At 37.8% G+C, this 23,541-nt stretch overlaps 1 protein-coding gene across 1 annotated transcript in view; it reads left to right on the top strand.

The window, feature by feature from the left end:
* The window catches only part of LOC106834108 (natural killer cells antigen CD94-like), a 51,638-nt gene extending 43,040 nt beyond the window's left edge, over positions 1–8,598 (top strand). Inside the window, exons 5-9 of the mRNA XM_044775122.2 lie at positions 902–1,015; positions 2,214–2,365; positions 3,435–3,541; positions 5,041–5,234; positions 5,459–8,598. Coding sequence (XP_044631057.1) covers positions 902–1,015; positions 2,214–2,365; positions 3,435–3,541; positions 5,041–5,188 — 521 coding nt within the window. The 3' untranslated portion in view covers positions 5,189–5,234; positions 5,459–8,598. The remainder of the gene's footprint in view (positions 1–901; positions 1,016–2,213; positions 2,366–3,434; positions 3,542–5,040; positions 5,235–5,458) is intronic.
* Positions 8,599–23,541: the final 14,943 nt, after the last annotated feature.

Here is a 23,541-nt window from a genome sequence, read left to right as displayed (position 1 = left end):
GGCTTCTACTTGGATGCTGTTGCAAGCATGACTGTAGGATGGGCTACACAGCTGTCCATGTTCTCTAAACAGGATTTCTGGTCTGGCCAGACTGGAGGCTATATTCAGCAGTAGGTGGGCCTTTGAATTAACTTCCCTGCCTGGACAGGGCCATAGAACAGGCTCCATGATCAGCATGGCTCACTGACTGTGACCTGAACCAGGCAGAGCTGTCCATTGTGCTCCCTGGAAAGATGGGACCACTGGCTCAGCTTTGTAGATGGACAGAGCCAGGGGGACACAACTATAAGTAAGCCTATGGTCCACCAAGATCTGAGCACTGGTTACAGTCAAGTAGCACAGATTCCCCCAATGATCCCCGTGGGGTAAGACCCAAGTGGGTCTCCTGGGAAGTGCCCTAAGTGCTTCCTCCTGGTGATAGTGGTTGTCTACCTTCAGCTCTCTTTTTTGCACTGGAGAAACCACAGGCCCAGGGGAGCCCTCTGGGTGTGGCACCATGCAGGCCTTGGGGAGGGACAATGCAGGCAGAATGTATCTGTTCCTGTTACTCTTTTAATGCAGTCCTTCTCAGTCACTGTGGTTCATATGTGTGCTTCAGCTTCACCTCCAGGTTCGGGGATTTTCACAATTGTGTCTTGTCTATGGATATTTGCTGGTTGATCTGTCAAGAGGATTGAAGTTGAGAATGACTTACATCACCATTTTGATGATGTCACTCTCTCATATAGTTCTTAAAATATAAGAAACAAGATTAAAACTATGGGATAAGAAATTTTGTGTTTTTTCTGATTTTTAATATTATGTATGTATTTTCCTCATTTTGAAAATGAAATAGAAATCTTGGTTTAACAGGGTTATATTTTACCTATGAATCTAACCGTCTTATACTGATGAATTTCAGACTTTCAAGCTTCTTGTAAATATCAGAATATGTTGGACAATGACACCCAGGAATATGAGAACTCTATGGTTAACATGAAAAATAAATGCTTTTCAAAGGATCAGTTAAATTCAGGTATGGGGTAAACATAAGCATTAGCAACTAAAAACTGGGTAACAAGTTATTGCCAGGCAGCCTCTATTTCGTTATTAAACTAATGATCTACAAAAGTTAAGTATGGTAGAGATATTTTTCAAGGGGATTGCAATTTCTTACCACATAGTCTGCCTACATCTTTGAATAGGGGATAATCAGACTTTAGCAGTTTCTGCTCATTGGTCCATCAGCTAATTGACTTTGCAAATAATAGGAGGAAAGAAATAGTTTTTGGACCTCTTTCAGAGCCATATCAATCAGCACAAGGATTTTTTCAGTGCATTTAATTTATAGTATGCATATAGTATGGTATAATTGTTTCATGATTTCATATTTGGCTATGGGGGGATATTGTCCACTGATCCTTTGTAAACCTCTACTATTGTACGTACAGTTTTGCTAACCAGACTTCCTTAAAACAAATCTCTACTCCTGACTTGCTCAAATGGGTGAAATTCACATTGCAGGGAATTCCATCCTGTCTTTCAAAGTTATGAGCAACCTGGAATTCAGGGAACTTCCCTGAAGTTTCCTTAAGTCATCAACTGAAGCAGCCAATTCAGTAGAACTCATATCCATATACATTTGCTTATTTTGAATAAACATTGCAGTAGGACTTTCACCTTCTGTTCATATTGCCCATTGCTACCAGTTGCCTTAAAATTTTCCTCCTAGAGTATAATTCAGTTACCTTGGATTTGCCTTCTGTGAAAATAAATTTGAGGATGACTTTTTAGTAAATTATATTTTTTGTTTTTACATTTTTCAGATAGAAAAATTTGATGGACAGGAGAAGGGAGAGATGGATTGTATTCTTTCTTTAAGCAAATAATTACTGTGCTTTTATGAAGCTAGAAAAGTCATGGAGGAAAAAGGTTCTCAGTATAGGTATGAAAATCAAATGTTGAGAAAAATACAGTTTGAAAACTCTTGAATATTTCCTTCTTTTGCACTTATTCCATGATGCCCATGGTGTTGGAGCAAGCTTTGAAGGAAAAGGAAACTATTGTTTCCCTCTCAACAACAAATATGTTATTTTTGCCAACTAAGGCAGTGCTGGTGTCCTCAGATTTCATGGAGAACAATAACATCTGTAGGACTGGGCAGGGTGTCTGGATTGCAGGTCCCAAGAACAGAAACTTTCCAAAGAGAATCAAAATAACTTTTTTTTTTAAAGAAAAGTATGGAGAAGCACGCAAAAACAAATGGTCTTGCTGTGGAGAGAAATGCTACTATTTTTCTGACAGACATAAAAACTTCGAAGAGAGTCGTAAATTCTGCATCAACCTGGGCTCCCGTCTTTTGAAGATAGAGGATAAGGATGAACAGGTAATGAGTTTTGAAATGGTAATTTTTTCCATATATTTTGTATCCAAGGAGAAAATTGCTTTAAAAAATTTTAAGAACAGCTGAAAGCAATGTGTTTGTTAAATGACAATGACTTGTCTTTGCTAGTCTCAACACAAATAATCCATAACCAATCTATAAGTCAAAATTGGGATGAATTTATTATGAGCCAGTTCTGAGGACTACCCTGGGGCCTTCCTTCCAGAAGGAAGGGCACCAAAGAAGTGGGGTGTATGGAGTGGTTATATACCATCAAAGAGCATGTATCACATATGATGGGAATGTCTCTTTTACAACAGTCACAAGATTGCCTAGCTGACACAGTGATTCACACAGCAGGTAGCAGGTCTGTTGTCTTGACCTTGGTGGTCACAGGTTGAGCACAGCAATCAATTCCTAGCCTAAGGAGAGATGCTTATCCTTAAGGAAATGCCAATGTGGGGGAAGATGCATCTTTATCTTAAGGGCATTTGTTCCTGTCTTTGGGACATAGTAAATACTTAAAGCATATAGAAAATGCATGCACAGTGGCCATGTCAGGTCATTTTGGAATAATAAGGTCAAGCCAAATTAGTTTTACACCAAATGACTTCCTCACATACTCCAATATATCCTATTGCTTTCCATTTATTTATCACAGGTCAAATGGAATGATCTGTGGGGAATGAAGGGCTCCCTTGTTATTGGGAACTGCAGTATCAGAGTTATATTTTTGTTTAGGGACAAAGCTTTAAGGACTATTGCTGATTCTGTGTCTGCTCTAGGCAGCAAACTGAGGTTTCTGAACTAAAGGGCATCTCTCATGAAGCTATCATGGGAGTTGTCCTGTTTTCATGTTGTTATGTTTTGAAGTCCATTGATAATAATGGATCTTCAGTGTGTGAATACTTGTGGCATATTGGGAATGATTAGGCAATGATAACCAATCCTAATGGAAAGTATGAAAAGAGTTTAAAAAAATGACCATTCTTTGTGTTCGCATTATTTTCATGGTTGCATTGTTAAAAACAGACAGAAGGACTAAATCACATGAAGGATTCTTTCTTCACAGGAATTTATTCAGTCTTTGGTGTCTTATTTTTATTGGATTGGATTATCTCGAAAAGGGATTATCAGCCCCTGGATGTGGGAAGATGGCTCCTTGATGCATTATAGTTTGTAAGTATTCAAGACATACGTGAAATCTTCAGTTTATTTGTTATTAACTATGGAAATGAGTTGCTCAGACAAGTTTCACAAAGCAGGGTTTTCTGACCTCAACAGCAACTCTAATGGATTAATTTTAGTTTTATAAAACATACTAGGCATTATAAAAACACTGCAGATTTCCATGTTTCTCTACTTGTATTCTTGCCATTTCCTCAACCAGCAATGCTCTCTCCCTTAGTACTTAGCTAAAATTCACTCTCTCTTTGAAGACGTTTTTGGTCTCCTACTTTGAAATTATTTCCTCCTCTATTCTCCTAAATCACTTTTTTTCCTTTGACCATTTCATATCCAATCTAGAGTTTAGTGCCACTCATCTCTTGTTCACCCACAGCACATAACACATAGTACTTGGGGGTTGTTTAACAAACTTTTAAAAATTTATCAATATGAATAGTAATAAATTCTTCTAGACTTGAAAATATATAGAGGGTAGCTAAAATTTTTGAGTTTCAATGACTAGTCCCATGGTCTAAATCAAGCAGTTACACAGTATTATGCATAACTTAATCTATCATCACTGTCTTCACTATCTAGCAAAGCACATTCCATGTCACAAACAAGTATAGACTAACAGGAAAGAATTCAAAAATGAGTTGGATTGGGCTCAGTGTAATATATTTTTTTCATTATATATTTTTCTGTGACCCATGGAACCATAGAATTTTAGAACTATAAATAATGTTGGAGAACAGGTGAATTTTTTTACAGATGCTAAATAAACTAAGAAAATCCTAATAGCTATTAATGGCAGAGATAAGCTGAGGACTAGGTCACCTATTTCTAGATTTGGTCCTTCTTTACTGGTTAGAATGCTTTTTTTTGATGAAATAAATTTTTGTTCCAAATTTGCAGTTTCTCACATGAGATATACTGTTTTTATATATCTCCATATTTGCATATGCTATACCCTTTATCTGGATTACCTTTAACTCCACTCTTCATCTTGTTAGATCTTATGCAATAATTTATTAGATGATTAGATCAGTCATTTACTTATTCATTCATGCATGCACTGATTTAACCCTTCTTAAGCCATGTACCAGGTTCTGTGTAGTGACTGGATATATAATAGAAAGTAAGTTGGAAGTAGTCCAGCTTCACAGTGTGTGTCTCTTCTTTACGACTCAGCTTAAATGTTACCACATCCAAATAGCTTTCCCTGGCAAACTCTTTCCCCCTTGTTTGTGTTAGAAGCTACTCTTTTGTGGCCAGTGAATGTGTCATTCTCTCAGAAGGTGAACTCCTTGAGGACAAGAATAAGTTTTCTCTGTATCTGTGTTTCTGGGCCTTGATGTATGGTGGTGCTTTAGAAATGTTTACTGACTGAACAAACAGAGAAATACCTAAATATACAACTTCTGTCTTGTCTGTAGTAGTTTTTCCACTGAAACTATGATTTATATCTGACCATTAGGCTCAGTTTATCTTTTTTCCCCCCTCATTAACAGAGCGCTACAGGGGTCAAATGTAAACAACAACAACTGTGTGTATACCACAGCAACTAAAGTGGTAGCTGCTCTCTGCACCAAGCAGGTTTTCTTTATTTGTGAGAAGAATTATACTAATTTTGATCTCAAATTGAGTGAAGATAAATGAAGTAATGAACAGTCTGGTGTATCTACTTTTTACCTGCAGGATGCAGGTAAATATTCTGTGTTCTTGACATTGTTCAATTTATAAGATTAACTGCCTGTGTAAGAGAATTTGTAATTTGATGTAGATATATTGAGTGTCAGAGCTTCATCTGGATGGGAAGTGGGGTGATAAGGGGCTTCTTTGACTTGATTTCAAGTTGATTTTTTTTGATGAAAAGTAAACAGTATAATTCAGAAACTATTAATGATATTCTTTTTTCCTCTATTTCAGCTGGATTTCCTTGCAACATATTGTGTTCCTTATATACTTTTTGAAGAAATGGCCAATACATTTGAGTTATTTTTGAGTTGATGTTCAGGAAATACACCTTCTGAAATCACGATGGACCATGATGTGACTATTTACACACATTTTCCTTTTTCTGAGAAGTATACTAATACATTCAGATAGAATGATTCTCATTTCTGTCACTTCCATTTTATCACTTTTAGGTTTCAAAAATTTTCACATTTATGTAAGAATTACTGATTGAAAAATAAAAATAATATAGAAGCACATTGAACAAAAACCTATTCCACAACCCATTCTAATGTCTTTGCCTGTCCAGTGTACACTGTTAATTTGGTTTGTATTGTTCTACATATTTTTTTCTAACATTTGCTACAAATAATTCATAAACTTTCATTGTGTATATATCTCTGTTAATGTATTTAAATATTTCTATAAAGTAGAAATCTAGATGAGAAGTTCCTATGTCAAATAGTATGCATCTTCCAAATCCTGAAATATCAGTAAATATTTACCTCCTACAAATGCTTTCAATTAGCACCAACACCTAGAATGTGTGTATACCTATTTTTTCAAACTCTTACTAATATTTTGTGTCATCAATTTTTAATAGGCATAAATGTTTTTATTGTTATTTTAACTAGTACTTTCAACATTACCTATGAGATGGAGTATGTTTTCCAATGTTTATTGGTCACTCATTCTTCTGTGAATAGCTGTTTTATTTTCTTTCTTCATTGATTTTTTAAATTAATTTTCCTCCTTTTTTTTAGTGATTACAAAAACTGCTTCATATATTTTTATATTTTTACTCAGTATATTTTTATTATTTTCCCGCTTAAGATTTCATGATTTTTATCTTACGTATATGACAATATTTTCCTTTATGACTCTTGGAATTTATGCCTTACTTAGCGAGTTATTTTCTCCCTAATAACAAAAATAATCTTTTATCTTTTTACTGTTTTAGGGAACTTTCAATTTGTAGAATAGGTGAAGGTTTCTGTGAACTGAAATAGTACTCATAGTTACTTGGATTTTAATTAGTATTCAATTTATTGAATCACTTGTCTCTTGTAAAGCTAATATATCAAGCCAAAAATTTAGTATATAGAATTCAAATATTTTAAAGCAGAATCTCCCTCACAAGAAGACCAGCTAGCAACTACCTATAGACAAGACACCATTGTGAAAATCCCAGAACATGGAGGAGGCTGAAGCACCACCCTCTGTATCACAGAGACCAAGAAGGACTACATTAGGAGAGTAAGAGGAATGGCTGCAGTCTGACCACATTGCCCCTCCCCCAGGGCAGCACAGCACCTCATGGATAGGGCACTCCTGGGCCTACAGTTTCTTCAATGGGTGAAAGAGAGTCCAAGATGGCCATCTAGCTCCCCCAGCATTGAGGGTCACTTCCCAGGAGGCCCACTTTTGTCTTGCCACATGGGAGAGGAATCAGTGAGCTTGACCACTGAAAATCAAATTGGGACAGGGAAGAGGAATAGGGATTAGAGCAACCAACACTTGGATCTTAGCGGGCTATGTTCCTTTTCATTGTGGCATCTGTGTAGAGATCCAGCCACCACCTTCTCTCAGCTACAGAAACAAGCTGGTGGCCCTGTCTTTTAGAGAACTCAGTGCACAGTTCTGCCTGATTTGGGGACCCCAAGCAATGAGGTGTGCAGGCCTTGGAGCCTGTTCTGCTGCCTCTCTCAGGGAGAAAAGCTAATTCATAGCTCCACCTACTGCTGAATACAGCCCAGTCCCACCCAACTGGGGAACCTCACTAGAGCAGCTGGGAAGCTATGTAGCCCATCCTACAGCCTGCTTACCGTGGCATTTGAGTAGAAACTATCCATAGTCAGCAACTATGCCCATCTGCAGAGCTGGGCTGGTGGACTTCTCTGGTCAAGCCAATCAGTGCAAAGTTCTTTCTCATTTGGATCCTCAGCCAGCCAACTATGCCTTTCTTGGAGCCTGATCTGCTCCCCTGCCTAGGCAGGGCAGGAGGTTCATGGCTTCACCTACTGTTGAGTATAGCTTTTAGTTTAACACAACAAGGAAGCCGTTAATAACCAAAGCACCTAGAAGGCTACATAGTCCACTCTACAACCCATTCGCAGTAGTGCCCGAGCAGAGAGCACAGTCAGCAGCTCTGCTCATTTGAGAACTGAGCTGGTGGCCTTGGCTGGGTCAGGGAGATTTGTGAACAGTTCTGCTTGATTTGGCTCCCCAACCAATAAGCCTTACTGGCATGGAGCCTCTTTCATGGCCCTACCTGAGTTGGGAAGCAAATTTAAAGCCCCACCTAGGCCAGAATATAGCCTCCAGCGCTGGCTGAACAGGAAGCCTAATCAGAATATCAGAGAAACTGCATAGCCTATCCTAGAGCCTTACTTACAATGGTACCTAAGAAGAAAGTCCAGGCAATGGTTCTGCCTATCTACAAAGCTAAACTTGTCCTGTCTGGCCAAGAGCTTGGTTGGCAGCTCTACCAGATTTGGGTACTCATCCATTGAGTTTTAATGGCCACACAGCTCACCGAGGCAGGGAAGCAAATTTGCAGACCCAACCAACCACTGAGTAGAGTACCAACCACTTGAATAGGAAGTCTTACCAGAGAATCTGAACAACCATAGAGACCATCCTACAGCCAAGAAGCTAAGCCAGTAGTCCTGTCCAAATGTTCCCAGCCAGTGGCACCTCCCTGACCTCAGAGCTCAGGCAGGGGCCTCACCCAAAAGGAAACCCCAATACAAATCCCCATCTGCCCAATGATGCTACCAGCTGACCTGCCCAGGACCTCAAGCTGAGCTGACTGATGAAACACTGTTTCTGCCAAAGTGAACATCTAAAGTCTGGAAGAGGAGATGGCTTACTCAAATGCAGCAAGAATAATGGATCATGGAGAATCAGGTAAATATGACACCACCAAAGAAAACTAATAAATCTCCAATAACAGACCCTAAAGAAATGGAGATGTATCAACTATCTAACAAAAAACTCAGAATAAACCTCTTAAATAAGTTTAGTGATCTACAGTAACACAAAGACACACAACTAAATGAAATTAGGAAAATGATGTATGAAAAAATCCAGAAGTTCAACAAAGAAACTGTAAAAAAAAAAACATAAATCCTAGAGTTAAAGAATACAATGATTGACCTGAACAATTCAATAGAGAACTTCAATATCACTCAACCGACCAGACAAACAAAAAGAATTAGTGAACTGGAAAATAGATCAGTTGAAATTTTCCAGTCAGAGGAGCAAAAAGAAAAAGGAATGAAAAGGAGTGAAGAAAGCTTACAGTACTTATGAGACAACATCAAAAAAAACCCCAATATATGCTTTATGGGAATCCCAGAAGGATAAGAGAAAGAGAAAGAAACTGAAAGTATATGTAAAGTAATAATGTCTGAAAACTTCTGAAACTTGGTGGCAGAAATGGACATCCATATTCATGAGGCCCAAAGACACCAAATAAATTGAACCTGAAAAAGGCTACACTAAGACACATTATAAGTAAATTGTTAAAAGTTAAAGGCAAAGAGAGAATTTTGAAAGAGGCAAGAAAAAGCAACACGTCGCATACAAGGAAACCCCCGTAAACTATAGACAGATTTCTCAAAATAAACTTTGCATGCCAGGAGTGGGATGATATATTCAAAATATTGGAAGAAAAAACCAGTCCTCCAAGAATACTACACACAGCAAAGCTGCCCTACAGAAATGAAGGAGATAAAGACCTTCCTGAACAAAGAAAAGCAGAGGTAGGTCTTCACCACTAGACCTGCCTTACAAGAAATGCTAAAGGGAGTTCTTCCAGAGGAAATAAAAGGATGCTAATTAACATTACAAAAGCATGTGAATGTATGTGCGAAATTCACTGGTAATGGAAACATATACAGTGAGTATGGCCAGCAGCTTGTGTTTTCTAAATTTCTTGGGATTTATCAGAGCAAAGTCTGGATTTCCAGGGGAATGTTTGTATGAAAATATGCACACCATTGGTATAATAACTGCACCAGGTCCTCTTCATGCGTGTGTGAGAAGGGAGTTTATGCTAAAAAATCAGAAGAAGGTTAAAGGAAAAGCTATGAGGTTCACGTCTCAATAAGATTCTTCATTATGATCTGCCTGCCTTTATTGCTATTGTTATTTCATGTTATTTGTGACTACTTTTTCATGGCAGATACTGATAAATGAGTTTATGATGGAAGTCAGAGTGTGGAGTTACAGAAGAAATATCAGCATAGCACAGAAAACTTAGCAATTCAGGACCTGTTTGATTTTGTGAAAATTATGTAAATGAACTAATAAACATTTCATTTGCCACGAATGCTTAGCCTTTTTCATTTTTTTTAATATTCCAAAATCTATTTAGAATTGCGACCCTATACAAACAAAACTTCAGAACAAATATAATGAGAAATATAAGTGATAAATGATTTAACACATGACATTTAAAATATGTCAAAAATACAAGGAAATATCAATAAGTAGCACAAAGCAAAACAAAGAAAATTAAAATTTAATTATAGTAAACTTCTCAAGTCATCTATTTTCCAAGTTGCTTGCAGAAGTCTTCCTGGCAAATTTTAAATATATCAAGTTCACTTACATTCTTTTATTCTTGTTGCTCCTCTTGTGAAAATGGATCTTTCCTGTTAAAGGCTGCTTTTGACTGAGCTCCAGATCCATCTTCTGTTCTTCCTCCGCTGTTTTAAATTCATTCCATTAATCAACCCCTATCACGTACATCCAAGCACTTCCATTTAAAATGCACAACCTTCAAGGCATAAGCACACCCACCCATTTCTCTCCCTCCCCTTAAACTCATGGCCTTTTCTAACTTCCCCTTACCAGTCTCTTCAAAATGACTGGACTTGAGCAAAGCATCTACACTGATTATATACTGTCTCACTTTCAAATATTACTCAGAACATTGTTACTTGGCTTCCCTTTTCTCCTCTTTATTGAGACCTCTTGTTAAAGACACTACTGATTATTTGTTATTCACTCATTCTTTCATTTGTTCAATCGTTTTGAGTGTTTTTTATGTCTCTAGCTCTGTTGTAGGCAGTATGCTTATTTTGTAATCCAGTTTACTTCAATACTTGTGTTATTCGATGTATCAATAACATTTTATTGGAATAATTATTTCATTGTTCTTGACATTCAGTATTATTTTACTTTCATCACTTTTGTTCTTTCTGGTTTTCTTCCTACCACTCTGGTCCTGTACTTTTAGACTCCTGTATGGACTTTTCTTTACCCTGTAATATTTTTCAGCTTGAAGAGTTCATTCAGGAACATCCTATGATTTAAGCTGATTATTGATTTGTCAACACAATAATTTGCTATGATACGAGCAATGAATGAACTGGGATAAATGTTGGGGGCAGGGAGACTAGTGAGGACCTTATTACAGTGGTCAAAAAGACAGATGTTGGTTACATGGTAGCGAATAAAAGCCTAGGTATAAAGTGATTTGTAAAGAGTCAAGATCTATTGTAGTCTAGACACTGCCCGTTATATAGAAAAGCATACTAAAAATCTATTCAAGTCCTGAATTAAAGGAGGCGGAATGAACAAGGGCTCTTTTCTTAATCTATTTGAATGAGAGGTTTTGAACAGTGAATTAAATCCATAAATTGATGTGAAGTGATGTGACTGGACAGCTTGTTGGCTGATGGCGCCATTCAGGGGAAGGGAAATTACAGGAGAAAGGACAGATTTCTGGAAGTCAAAAATGGTAAGTTTTAGGTGTAATAAGTTTGATGTATCTGTATATCCTCTGAAAACAAAGCTCAGTGGGCTTAGTGAGAAGAAAATGCTCAAACCCTTCTATTTTATAAACTTCTGCTTTTCAACTCACATATATATAATCAACATCGAACATATGGAGCTAGTATAAAAATTCTCACAAATAAAATTACTTTAGCAATTTTATTATATTTTTCCTAGTAAAGAGTTTTCTTTAATACTCTCAAATGAAATAGAGGAAAATGAATAAAAGGCACTTTTGAAAAGTCCTCTCGTCTTACAGGTTCAGAATCATTTTGTCCTAATGTCTCCCAGTCTGTGAATGCATCAGAGAGAAAGTAAATAAACACACAAACAACCAATAATGTAGGAAATGAGAGAATACACAATGCAGCAATTATTCCTGTGTTGTGCCAAGGTGTTTCGTTATTCCAGAAATGTCTGTAGAAAAGGTATAAAACTAAAAGTCAGGAAAGTCTGAGGGGCTTATATTAATCAGCAAGCTGGCAGCATTAAATCAAAATAAATCTTTTCTTCCATATTTCAGCTTCCTCAGCACCAGCTAGAGTTATGTTAAGCTTTTTGTTGAGGTAAATGATAATTTAAACCCCTTATCACCTTAAAAAACACATTCATCAACTGCTTTGCTGAAAACAGGAAATAGCGGCAAGTAGAAGAGAACAGACCCAGACTTTTTGTGAGCACGTAGGCATTATTTTGCTTATATTATTTCCATAGTTTGCACATTTTTGGAAGAAAGGAATGAAAAACAATCATGTGGTAATCAGTTGGAAGACAACCCCTCCCCTCAAACAAGGGCACTATGGCTACAAGATATCCCTTTTACTGTTCTATGACAAGACATAAAGGACACATCTCTATATGAGTTGCTGGAACTAAGTTGACCTGATGTGAAAGCATAATAAAACTCGTATACAATTCTGTACAAAGTCAGCAAAAGATGGGTGGCAATTTCGCTTTATTAATAGAGAAGACTGACAAGGACACTGTGTGATTTGAGGAAAAGTAGCACCAAATCTGACCTGCTTCAACACTGAAGTTATGAGTAAGGAGAAAGGGAAATTGAGAAGCATCTATTGTTATATTCCTGTAAAGAGAAAATGAAAGAAGGAAATCGATGTATTAGAAACAAGTGGAATATCTTATTTCAAGAATGATGGAGTGATAAATATGTTAATGCTAAAGAATGTCCATTACATTTCACTACGAGGACATCCTTTGTGACCTTGGTTTTAGAAGTCAGTCTTAATTGTGTGGTAGCAAAAACACAAAAGTCAGGTTGCAATGGCTTATGAGGTAAGTAGCCAGTGAGAAAATGGGAAAAGCAAGTGTAGACAACTTTCTTGCTCAAGATGTATAACTGTAAGGACAGCTTGGGCAATACCCTGAGAAGCAGGTGTTGTGGAGGGAGGGTTGATATTTTGTTCACCCAACATCCCTTCTAGCTGGGAGACTTTGAAACCAATGTGGTCACAGTGGTGTCTTTACTTTTCATATTGTGTAGGTAGATCAAGACTTAAAATAGTTTTAACAGTTTGGTAAGGAGATAACATCATTGAGGTTACAAAGTATATGAACAAAAATGATGATTTGCCTGGAAAGAGTGGTTTGTAGGCTAATCCAGGTGAGTAAATATTTCAATTAGAAAACATTTGCAACAACAGGAATAGGTTTGTTTCCCCTTAGGCACGAACACTGGCCTTGGGCTGGCTTTTGTTTAATGGAAGAAATACTAAACACACTGTTTGGAGACTTCTGTGTAATCCTATGCCTTTATTCATTTTGTGGCCAAATCAAAGTATCTTATTGACTTCTATGTAATTAAGCTATATATACAGTTCCCATTTCTGCTGCTTATTTTTCTCTTATGGTAAAGACAAAGCTGCAATTCACACAGTAAAATTATTCCTTGACTGGCATATGGAGGAAAGGAAGGCAAAACCTTGTTAAAATGCATGCATGCCATCAATGTATCACACAAATTGCTCAAGGAAATTTCATGCTAAACCAATCGATGGACATTTATTACAGATTGACCAGAGGGATAATTTTATTTATTTTTAGTACTATACATCTTTTACAGATTTATTGAGGGATAATTGATCTAGAAAAAACTGCACAGGTGGGGCTTCAGAAGCACGGCACGCAGGCTGCAGCGACGCCAGCAGCCACTTTGGTGGCAGTTGCTGTGTTGGGTACCAGGGTGGCTGCCTAAGACCCAGGTGCACGTGGACTCAGCACACTCAGGCCTCTGCTCACTGTGGGATCTTCGTGGAGACCAAGCAGAGGCACTTTTACTTGGTGATGTTCAGCACCTCTGGCTTCACTGGCCAATTATTTGTTAAAAATCCTGCACATATTTAACATGTACAATTTGATGAGATTAGGCATAGGCATAAACCAGTGACACCATCACCAAAGTCAAGCTAATAAACATGTCTATCACTTCCACAAGTTTCCTTGTGTCCTTTGTGCGTCTATCTTTGTGGTAAGAACACTGAGCATGAGCTCTACCCTCTCACAAATTTTTAAGTGCACCACACTACACTGTTAATTATAAGGTGCTATGTAGTACAGCAGATCTCTAGAACTTAGTCATCTCACATAACTGTAAGTTTAAACCTTTTGAATGACATTTTTCATTTCCCTCTTCCCCCATTTGAATGGAAGTTGTCATTCTACATCTGTAAGTTTGGCTATTTCAGATATCTCATTTAAGTAGAATCATGCACTCTTGTTCTTCTGTGACTGAGTCATTTCACTTAGCTTAACGTCTCCCAGGTCCATCCATGTTGTCACAAATGGTAGGATCTGCTCCTTTTCTAAGGCTGAATACTATTCCATTGCATGTACATACCACGGTTTTGTTACCTATTTCTCTGTCGATGGACATCTGAATTGTTTCCGTATTTCAGCTATTAATAAAGCTGCTGTGAACATGGGAGTGCAGCTATCTCTTTGAGATCCTGATTTCAATCCCTTTGGATGTATAATCAGAAGTGGGATTGCTGGATCATACTGCAAATCTATTTTTAAGTTTTTGAGATATCTACATAATGTCTTCCATAGTGGCTGTGCCAGTTTACATTTTCACCAACAATGTACAGGGTTGAAACGTTACCACTCCTTACCAAGACTTTTCTTTGTTTTCTATAGTAAGGATCCTAACATGTGAGATGGTTTCTCATTGTGGTTTTGATTTGCATTTCCCTGAATATTAGTGATATTAAGAACCTATCCATATGTCTCTTGGCCATTTGTATGTCTTTTTTTGAGAAATGTCTATTCAAGTCCTTTGCCCCATCCCTTTTTTTTTCCCTGAGGTAGATTCAGCCTGAGTTAACATCCATGGCCATTCTTCTTCTTTTTTCTTTTTTCTATGTGAGCCACTGCCACAGCATGGCTACTAACAGATGAGTGGTGTACATCCACACCCAGGAACTGAACCTGGGCCGCTGAAGTGGACTGAACAGAACTTAACCACTAGGCCACCAGGACTGGCCCCCTTTGCCCACTTTTTAAGCAGGTTGTTTGTTCTTGAGGGTTGTAAAAGTTACTTATATATTTTGGAAATTAATCCCTTATCTGCAAATGTTTTCTCCTGTTTCATAGTTTGTCTTTTTATTCTGTTGATTGTTTTCTTTGCTGTTTGATGTAGTCTCACTTCTCTGTTTTGCTTTCTTTGCCTGTGCTTTTGGTGCCAAATTCTTGAAATCATTGCAAAGGCCAATGTTATGAAACTATTTCTCTGTGATTCTTCTAGGACTTTTACAGTTTCAGGTCTTAAATCTTGTCAAGTTTAAATCTTGTCAAAGATTAGTTGACTGTATATGTATTGGTTTATTTCTGGGTTCTCTATTCTGTTCCATTGGTTTACATGTTTATCTTTGTGCCAGCACCATACAGTTTTATTATTGTTACTTTGTAATATATTTTCAACTTAGGAAGTGTGATGCTTCTAGTTTTGTAATTTTTTCCCCAAAGATTGCTTTGACAATCTGGGTTTTTTGAGGTTCCATATGATTTATTGTAGTAACATTGGCTTATAACACTATGTAAATTTCGGGTGTACACCATTATATTTTGATTTCAATTTGGACTATATCATGTTCACCATGCAAAGAGTAATTACAATCCATCACAATACACGAGTGCCTAATCACCCTTTTCGCCCTCCCCCTCCCCCTTCCCCTCTAGTATCCACCAATCCAATGTCTGTCTTTATCTGTTTGTTTGTTATTGTTATGTTTCATTTATGAGTGAGATCATACGGTATTTGACTTTCTCCCTCTGACTTAATTTGCTTAGCATAATACCCTCAAAGTCCACCTATGTTGTCACAACTGGCCAGATTTCATCCTTGTTTATGGCTAAGTAGTATTCCATGTGTATATGTACCACATCTTCTTTATCTATTCATCCCTTGATGGACACCTAGGTTGCTTCCAAGTCTTGGCTATTGTGAATAATGCTGCAATGAACATAGCGGTGCATATATCAGAATACATTTGTGTTTTTGTGTTCTCTGGATAAATAGCTAGCACTGGAACAGCAGGAATGTATGGTAGTTGTATTTTTAATTTTTTGAAAAATCTTCATACTGTTTCCCATAGTAGCTGAACCAATACACATTCCCACCAGCAGTGAATGAGTGTTCCCTTCTCTCTATATCCTCTCCAACACTTGCTGTTTCCTGTCCTGCTAATTATATTTCATTTTGCCAGGAGGGAGGTGATGTTGCGTTATAATTTTGATTTCATTTCCTGACAGTTGGTGATATTGAACATCTTTTCATGTGCCTGTTGTCCATCTGTATATCTTCTTTGGATAAGTGTCTGTTCAATTCACTTTCCGTTTGTGTCTTCAGGTCTGAAGTATGTCTCTTGTATGCAGCATATAAATGGATCTTGTTTTGCTATCCAATCAGCCACTCTATGACTTTTGATTGGAACATTTAGACCATTGACATTTAAAATAGCTTTCAGGGCCCAGCCTGGTGGTGCAGTGGTTAAGTGCACATGTTCCACTTCGGTGGCCCAGCGTTCACCAGTTCGGATCCTGGGTGTGGATTTGGCACTGTAGGGCAAGCCATGTTGTGGTAGGTGTCCCACATATAAAGTAGAGGAAAATGGGCACAGATGTTAGTGCAGGGCCAGTCTTCCTCAGCAAAAAGAGGAGGTTTGGCAGCAGGTGTTAGCTCATGGCTAATCTTCCTCAAAAAAATAAATAGATAAAATAAAATAGGTTTTGATAAGAAGGTAATTATTGCTATTTTGTTACTTTTTTCTGGATGTTTTAGAAGTTCTTCTCTCTTGCTTTCTTGTTCTCTTCTTCTCTTCCCTTGAAGTTTGATGGCTGTCTCTAGTATTACATTTGGGTTACTTTCTCTTAATTTTTTGTGTAATTATTATAGGTTTCTGGTTTGTGATTACCATGAGGTTCATTTATAATAACCTGTGTATACATCAATGTATATTATGCTGATGGTCTCTGTAGTTTGACCTCTTGCTAAAAGCTCTACTCTTTTACTCACCTCCTCCCACATTTTATGTTTTTATATCATATGTCAACTCTTTCTTTGTGTGCGTGTATCTCTTACCCTCTTATCGTGGAAATAGCACTTTTAATACTTTTGTATTTTAACCTTCATAGTTTCTTCATAGGTGTTATATCTGCTATCTTTATTGTATATTTGGCTTTCCCTGTATTTTATTGATTTTTTTGATAGTTTTTTATTCCTATTTGTGGTCTTCTCTTTCCCACTTAAATATGTCCCTTTAGCATTTCCTGTAAGGCTGGTCTCTTGGTGATTACACTCCTTTAGATTTGCTGGTCTGGGAAACTTTTAATCTCCCCTTTCATTCTGAATGATAGCCTTGCTGGGTAGAGTATTCTTGATTGTAGGATTTTTCCTTTCAGCACTTTAAATGTGTCATGATACTCCCTTCTAGCCTGTAAGGTTTCTGCTGAGAAATCAGCTGACTGCCTTATATAGTTTCCTTTGTATGTAATTTGTTCCCTTTCTCTTGCTCCTTTTAGGATTCTCTCTTTATCTTTAATTCTTGACATTTTAATTATAATCTGTCTTAGTGTGAGCCTGTTTGGGTTTATCTTCTTTATTGCTTTCTGTGCCTCCTGTATGTGTATGTCTGTTTCATTCCCTAGGTCAGGAAAGTTTTCAGCTTTTATTTCTTCAAATAGAGTCTCTGGCCCTTTTTCTCTCTCTTCTCCTTCTAGGACACCTAGAATAGGGATGTTTGTGAGCTTTATGTTGTCCCAGAGATCCCTTGGACTTACCTCATTGTTTTTAATTTTATTTTCTTTTATCTGTTCAGCTAGGGTTACTTCCTTTAGTCTTTCATCCAGCTTGCAGATCTATTTTTCTCTATCATCCACTTTACTATTGAGTCCCCATAGTGAATTTTTCATTTTCAGTATTGTATTCTTCATTTCTCATTGATTTTTTTTTATTTCCCAATTTTTTGTTAATGTTCTTACTGAGTTCATCCTTTCTTCTCCCAAGATCAGTGAACATCCTTCTGACTCTTTATTTAAACTCTTTGTCAGGTAGATTGTTGATCTCTGTTTCATTTAGTTCTTTTCTGGGGTTTTGTCTTGTTCCTTTACTTGGAACATATTCCTTTGTGTCCTCATTTTGCCTCTTTCTCTGCTTATATCTATGTATTTGGTAGGTCAGCTATACTATATCTCCCAATCTTGGAGAGGTGGCCTTATATAAGAGATGCTTTATGAGGCCCAGCAGTGTGTTTCCCCTTCATCACCAGGTCCAAATGTTCCAGGAATGTCCCCTATGCAGGCTATGTGAGTCCTTCTGTTGTGGCAGGGTTACTCTTGCTGCAGGTGTCCAGGGAGGCTAGGCTGTCCCTTGGCCAGCTGGTGGTAATGCTCAGCTCTGTGTGGCTTCTGTGGGCACTTCGGTCACTTTATTGGCCATGCACAGCCCCAGTACAGTTGGCTACAAGGTCTAATAGAACATTCCTGTTGCAGTTGTCTGTTAAGTAGGCCCCCAGTTTGGCTAGTTGCTAGGCTCAGGAGCTTACAATTACTGTAGGCCTCTGGCCTGCAAGGCTTTTGTCAGCTGTCTCAGGATTGCACCTGAGTGAGGCTGGCCCCAGACATGGGAGCACCCAGTTATTTGGGGCTTTGGAAGGTCAGGCCGATCCCGTGTGTGACTGCTTGAGAAGCACAAATCTGCTGTAGCAAACAAGCCTCACTGCCCATAAGGCTACACACCCATCAATGCAGTCCTGCCCCAAGCATGTGACCCACCTCACTGAGACAGACCAAGTAGTCATACTGCAGATGCCCCAAACACTCCACCAATGTAGGCCCCATCCCAGCACATCCCCTGCCCCACAGAGGTGGACCTACTGACCTGCTGCAGAGATTCCGAGGAACACACCAATGCAGGCCCTCAAGTTCCCCAAGGGCTTTCTGTCGGTTGGGGCCAGTCCCTAGCATATGCTGCCTGCCCTGGCTGAGCTGGATTAAATCTTTGTTCTAGTGGGTGGGGCAGATGTTTCTGCTAAGAGGCCAGGGGAAGGACTAGAATGGCGTCTGCCAACTTCTGTCAGCACACCTGTACCTGGTCACAATAACAGCTGGCTCCAATGTCTCAGTCCCTATGGAGTACTCACCTCACAACAAGATGTACCTGGAGCCTTTCAAGTGAGTCTCTTTTCATGAAAGGACTATGCACCTTTCTTTTTCATGATTTTAGGTTGCTTTGCGAAATGGGTGACTGTGTGTGGGCCCTTTAAGAACATGCTTTTTTTTGACTTCTGTTTGATAGTTTTCTTGAGGTATTCCCAGTTCTAGTTAATAGCCTCAAAACCAGATAGTATGACTCTTGTCTTGGTTGTGCTGAGTCCAAATGCTGCTTGTTGTGGTAACGCTCACCTACTCAGGTCCCTCACTCCTCCAGGTAAGGCTTCATACCTTAGGATTGCTCTCAGCCAGCCACAAAGCACTGCAGCTCAAAGGTGGCTTCTTTCTCTCCAGAAGGGATTTCTGCCTCTTCCACCTCGGTCAGCAGTGTCCTTTGTTGTGGGGTTCTTTTTATCTAGTTTTCAGTTCTCTCTCAGGGATAATTGTTCCAAGAGTAGTTGTAAATTTGTTGAGTCCGTTGGAGGAGGTGAGTTCAGTCTTCCTATGTTGTCATCTTGACACCATCTTTCCTGTTTACTTCTTAACTACTTCACAAGGGTAGTTTGAAGCTGACCACAGATAGATTGCACTAGCAAAGGAGGAAATAGTTCTTAATGTGGCTTCATTTAATCTGCTCAAATATTTATTTTCATAAATAAACTGTGGTGACACCAGTTTTCAAGCCTACAGTAATTGAAATTGAGATTTCTCAATGTTTAAAAAATATTCTCACTATTTCCAGCCCAAGTAAAATTGTATAAAATGGCCCTTATATAAGTGTACTGTCCAATAAAGCAGCCAGTGGACATATGTGGCTATCTACATATTATTTTGAATTCATGCAAATTAAATAATATTTAAAAATAAAAATTTAGTTCCTCAGTCTCACTAGGCACATCTCAAATGCTCAGTAGGAATTGAATAACTTTTCTATATTAACACTTACACAATAGTTAACATGGATTTCTATATTGACAGTTATACAATTGTTAATATAGACTCAACATAACCTGGCCCAGTCTGCCTTTCTAGTTATTCTATTTCCATAAACCTTATGTTCTAGCTGTGAATAAACTTGATCCCTTAGTGGTACAGAGCCAAAAACCTTGTCTGATGTACTTTTTTTGGCATTATTTTTCATGCTTACTTAGTTCCTGTGAGGGCCTTCTCGTTTAGTTACTTAGAAATTGGAGGAAGCATGGTTACTGTTTGACTGACTGCTGGAGGCCAGTTGAGATGATATAGAGAATTTTAACTCTAGAACATTAGAACAGCTTTTTTGTAAAGACAGGAAGGACAAATGAAGTAGCTAATTAGGGGAACAGAAAACCTCAAACAAGAGGTCTTTAGAGTTTTTACTGTAAGAGCCAGGAAATTTAGTGCTACTCTGTGGCATAAAGATTAGGCATTAGGACAAACAACCAAGGAGGTGGGAACCTGGCCAGGTGAGACTACTCCTCCCAATAGAGTGAGGCAGACCATCTTTATCTGGGAGCTACTGGTTATTCCAGACATCCTTTACTTCAGCAGAGGACAGGAACAGCATGCTGCTGTGACTTGACAAGCCTCTGAGGTTTGAAGCTGTGACCAGAAAGCTTGAAGGTGTGACTAGAAGCTGTGTGCTAAGCTTCTAGCTGACAAAGTTAACGTTGTCAGGAAGGAATGAGTAAAATGTGTGGTTTCCCGAATGAAAAAATTTGCAGCAAAGCAGCCAGGAAATAAATATTAGAATGCTTTATATATTCATGTTGTGTATGTGTTTTGCAGAAAAGTGAATTCAGAAGACAGAGTTCCAGAACATTCAAAGCAGTCATAAATTTTCTCATCTATTTGTTTTTTTAACAGTGGTTGTGATAGATGAAGTTTGGTGCTTCCAATTTTGTGCTGTGATCAAAGCACCATGATAGGAGTTTCATTTAGTCCCATCGGAAGTTACTGCTGTTATCTTCTGATGCTGATTGTCTTCTCATTTAAGAAGAAATTTGCCTTTTCCAGAAATTCAGAGCTTGGTAATAAAAATAAACTAGAGCTTAGAGGGAACAGCTACCAATTTGGCTTTACACTCATTAATGTCATTCTGCCTCTAAAACTGAAAAATTTAGATTTGTAGTCAACTTCTCTTATCTTGAACATGTTCATCGAGTGCACACGTAGGTATCATCTCTCTTCTATGTGCTGCAGTTAGAATAATGAACAAGACAGATGAGGTACTCACCCTGTGGAGTTTATGTAGAGGAGACAGACAACTATGTAAGTGTTAAAAGGTGTCAGTGTGTCAGGATATCTGGCTTGTGGTCCTGGCTCTTTACAGCTAGGAGGGATCTGAACCTCAGACCTCACATAATAATATTTAATATTTAAGGTGTACCTAATATGTTTTCCAAGTCTGGTTATGGACTTTATATACACTATCTCATAGTAAATATTAATATTAATTAATTTAGTATTAAATATTTTCAGAATATTATTTCTATTTTATTGTAGTGAATCTAAACTTTAGAGAAGTGAAGTGACTTGCCTCAAGTCACACATAGAAGCTAGGGCTGGTATTTCAAACCAGATCCGCCTGGTTCCAGAATTCATGCTTTGTGGCAGAGGTTTGTTGAAAATCCAGGCCCTTCGAATCCACAGTCCATTTGTGCTCTGTGTATTCACTCAGGACTGATTTTAAACATGCATCAAGAATTAGCAATAATGTGTTCTTTGACAAGTCAATTAACCTCTTAACATTAATTTTTTCATTTGTGAAATGGAGACAATAATTAATAGCTGTCAGCTTTGAGAGGTTTCAATATGGTTATACACACAGTAGGTCCTCCAATAAATGATAGTGTCTCTGCCACCTTCTTGACAATCATTACTCTTTCTCCACCCCTACACCCTATATTTTTTCAGCAAAGCTCTTTTATGTCTTTATTTTTGGCATTGCGATAGAGGGCTGGGGTTCTTTCTCTGTTTTGAAATTGATAAAGCCAATCCAAGATTAGGGTAAACTTGCTGCTTGGTAAGTATTCCTGAAGTGTCCAGACTCTTCTCATGAAACTTTGCTATATTACTGAATTAAATTAGTCTCTGGGAGGTATTTCAGCGGCCTGCCTGTGCCTGGTGACAAGTGGTAGACCTCAGTGGGGATTCAGAGATTAAGAACATCATCGGGGGACAAGTAGGCCAGTTGAGGGCAAACAACAGGCAGCATAACCTAGACTGGGTGCTAGTGGTCAGAACACTCAGTAGACCATGTCTGTAAAGTAATAGGGAGGAGAGATGGGGGCATGAGCAGGGGGAATGAGAAGGATGGGGAAGTCTTCTAAAGTGGGACAGTTTAGCCGTGGCTAGAAGTGGGGAAGAGAAGAAAAGAATAAGCAAGACATTTGGCCACATCTGGTGAAATCGGGGTGGGTTTGGCTCGGCGTAATCAAATTCCCCTATGTTCCACGCCTCACTCCTCCTCCTCCACACTCCATATTAACCACTCTCGCCTGATTTGAAGAGCAATTTAAATTGGCTTCACAGAGCTGTACGTCAGAAGGTTGACAAGGCCTGTTTCAAACAAAAGTGAAATTCAATGAGAGAACTTGGGTGTATTCTGGCACAGTTTGGCTCATAGAAACAGAATTCTAGAAATAAATTTCTTTTAGCTGGAAGGTTGTAGATCTTCATGAAGTAAGATTTGTACACAAAACTCAACTAGAGGAATAATGCAGCAGTATCTCGTAAAAAATCACTCGTGAACATTGCATACATGACTAGTGGTGTATAATGGGAACAAATTTTCTGGAGGGTGTTTGGTAATATGTATCAAAGTTCTTTATTGTATATACTCCTTCAGCCCATAATTTCGTGTTTATCAAAGTTTCCTAAGAAAATATTCAAAAGTACAGGTCAAATATTTTTTTTATTAAGATTATGGTAGTTTTTTATACTGTCAAAAATTTGGGAACCACATAAATGTCTGACAGTAGAAGATTACTTAAATAAATTATTGCATAATCCACATGGATAATAACTATATCTGGTTTTAAAATGACATTTTACATAAATAGTTTTTAAATGAAGAAATTTTTATTTATTAAAAAATTATAGATCAAAAACATTGTCTATGGAATGACACCACTTTGATAGTAAATGTAACGCACGGATAAAAAAGTAGAATATGCACCAAAATTTTTTTACTGGAATTATGGACGTTTTAAAATAATTTCTAAAATACATTTATCTGCAATAAACATAAATGGGAAAGAGAAATAGTCTTTTTTTCAAGTAGCAGCATATAAGAGAAAGTTTCTAACAGATTATTTATGAGTTGAATCAAGTAGTACACATTTTTGTGTATTTGTATATATATATATTTATACATATACATTTTAATAATTTGTCTTTACTAGTAGTTTCCTTTAAGTATGCCAGTCTTTGTTAAAGATATTAGTTTGTGTTTCTCCAAAGCTGTGTTCATTTATCTTTTCAGTCCTCAAATATAGATTTTGAATGTTATTTTGTGAAGAGTACCAAGTGTTTGGTTACTTGAAATGGAGGAAGATATAACTGGTGACCATTTTTCCTTTCCCGTCAACCTCAGCTTTTATCATACAATTTCCTTTTATCAC

The sequence above is a fragment of the Equus asinus genome, chromosome 22 (genome assembly GCF_041296235.1).
Source record: "Equus asinus isolate D_3611 breed Donkey chromosome 22, EquAss-T2T_v2, whole genome shotgun sequence".
Classification (NCBI taxonomy): domain Eukaryota; kingdom Metazoa; phylum Chordata; class Mammalia; order Perissodactyla; family Equidae; genus Equus; species Equus asinus.
The sequence above is the reverse complement of the archived record's forward strand: the minus strand, read 5'-3'. Positions and strand labels throughout refer to the sequence as shown.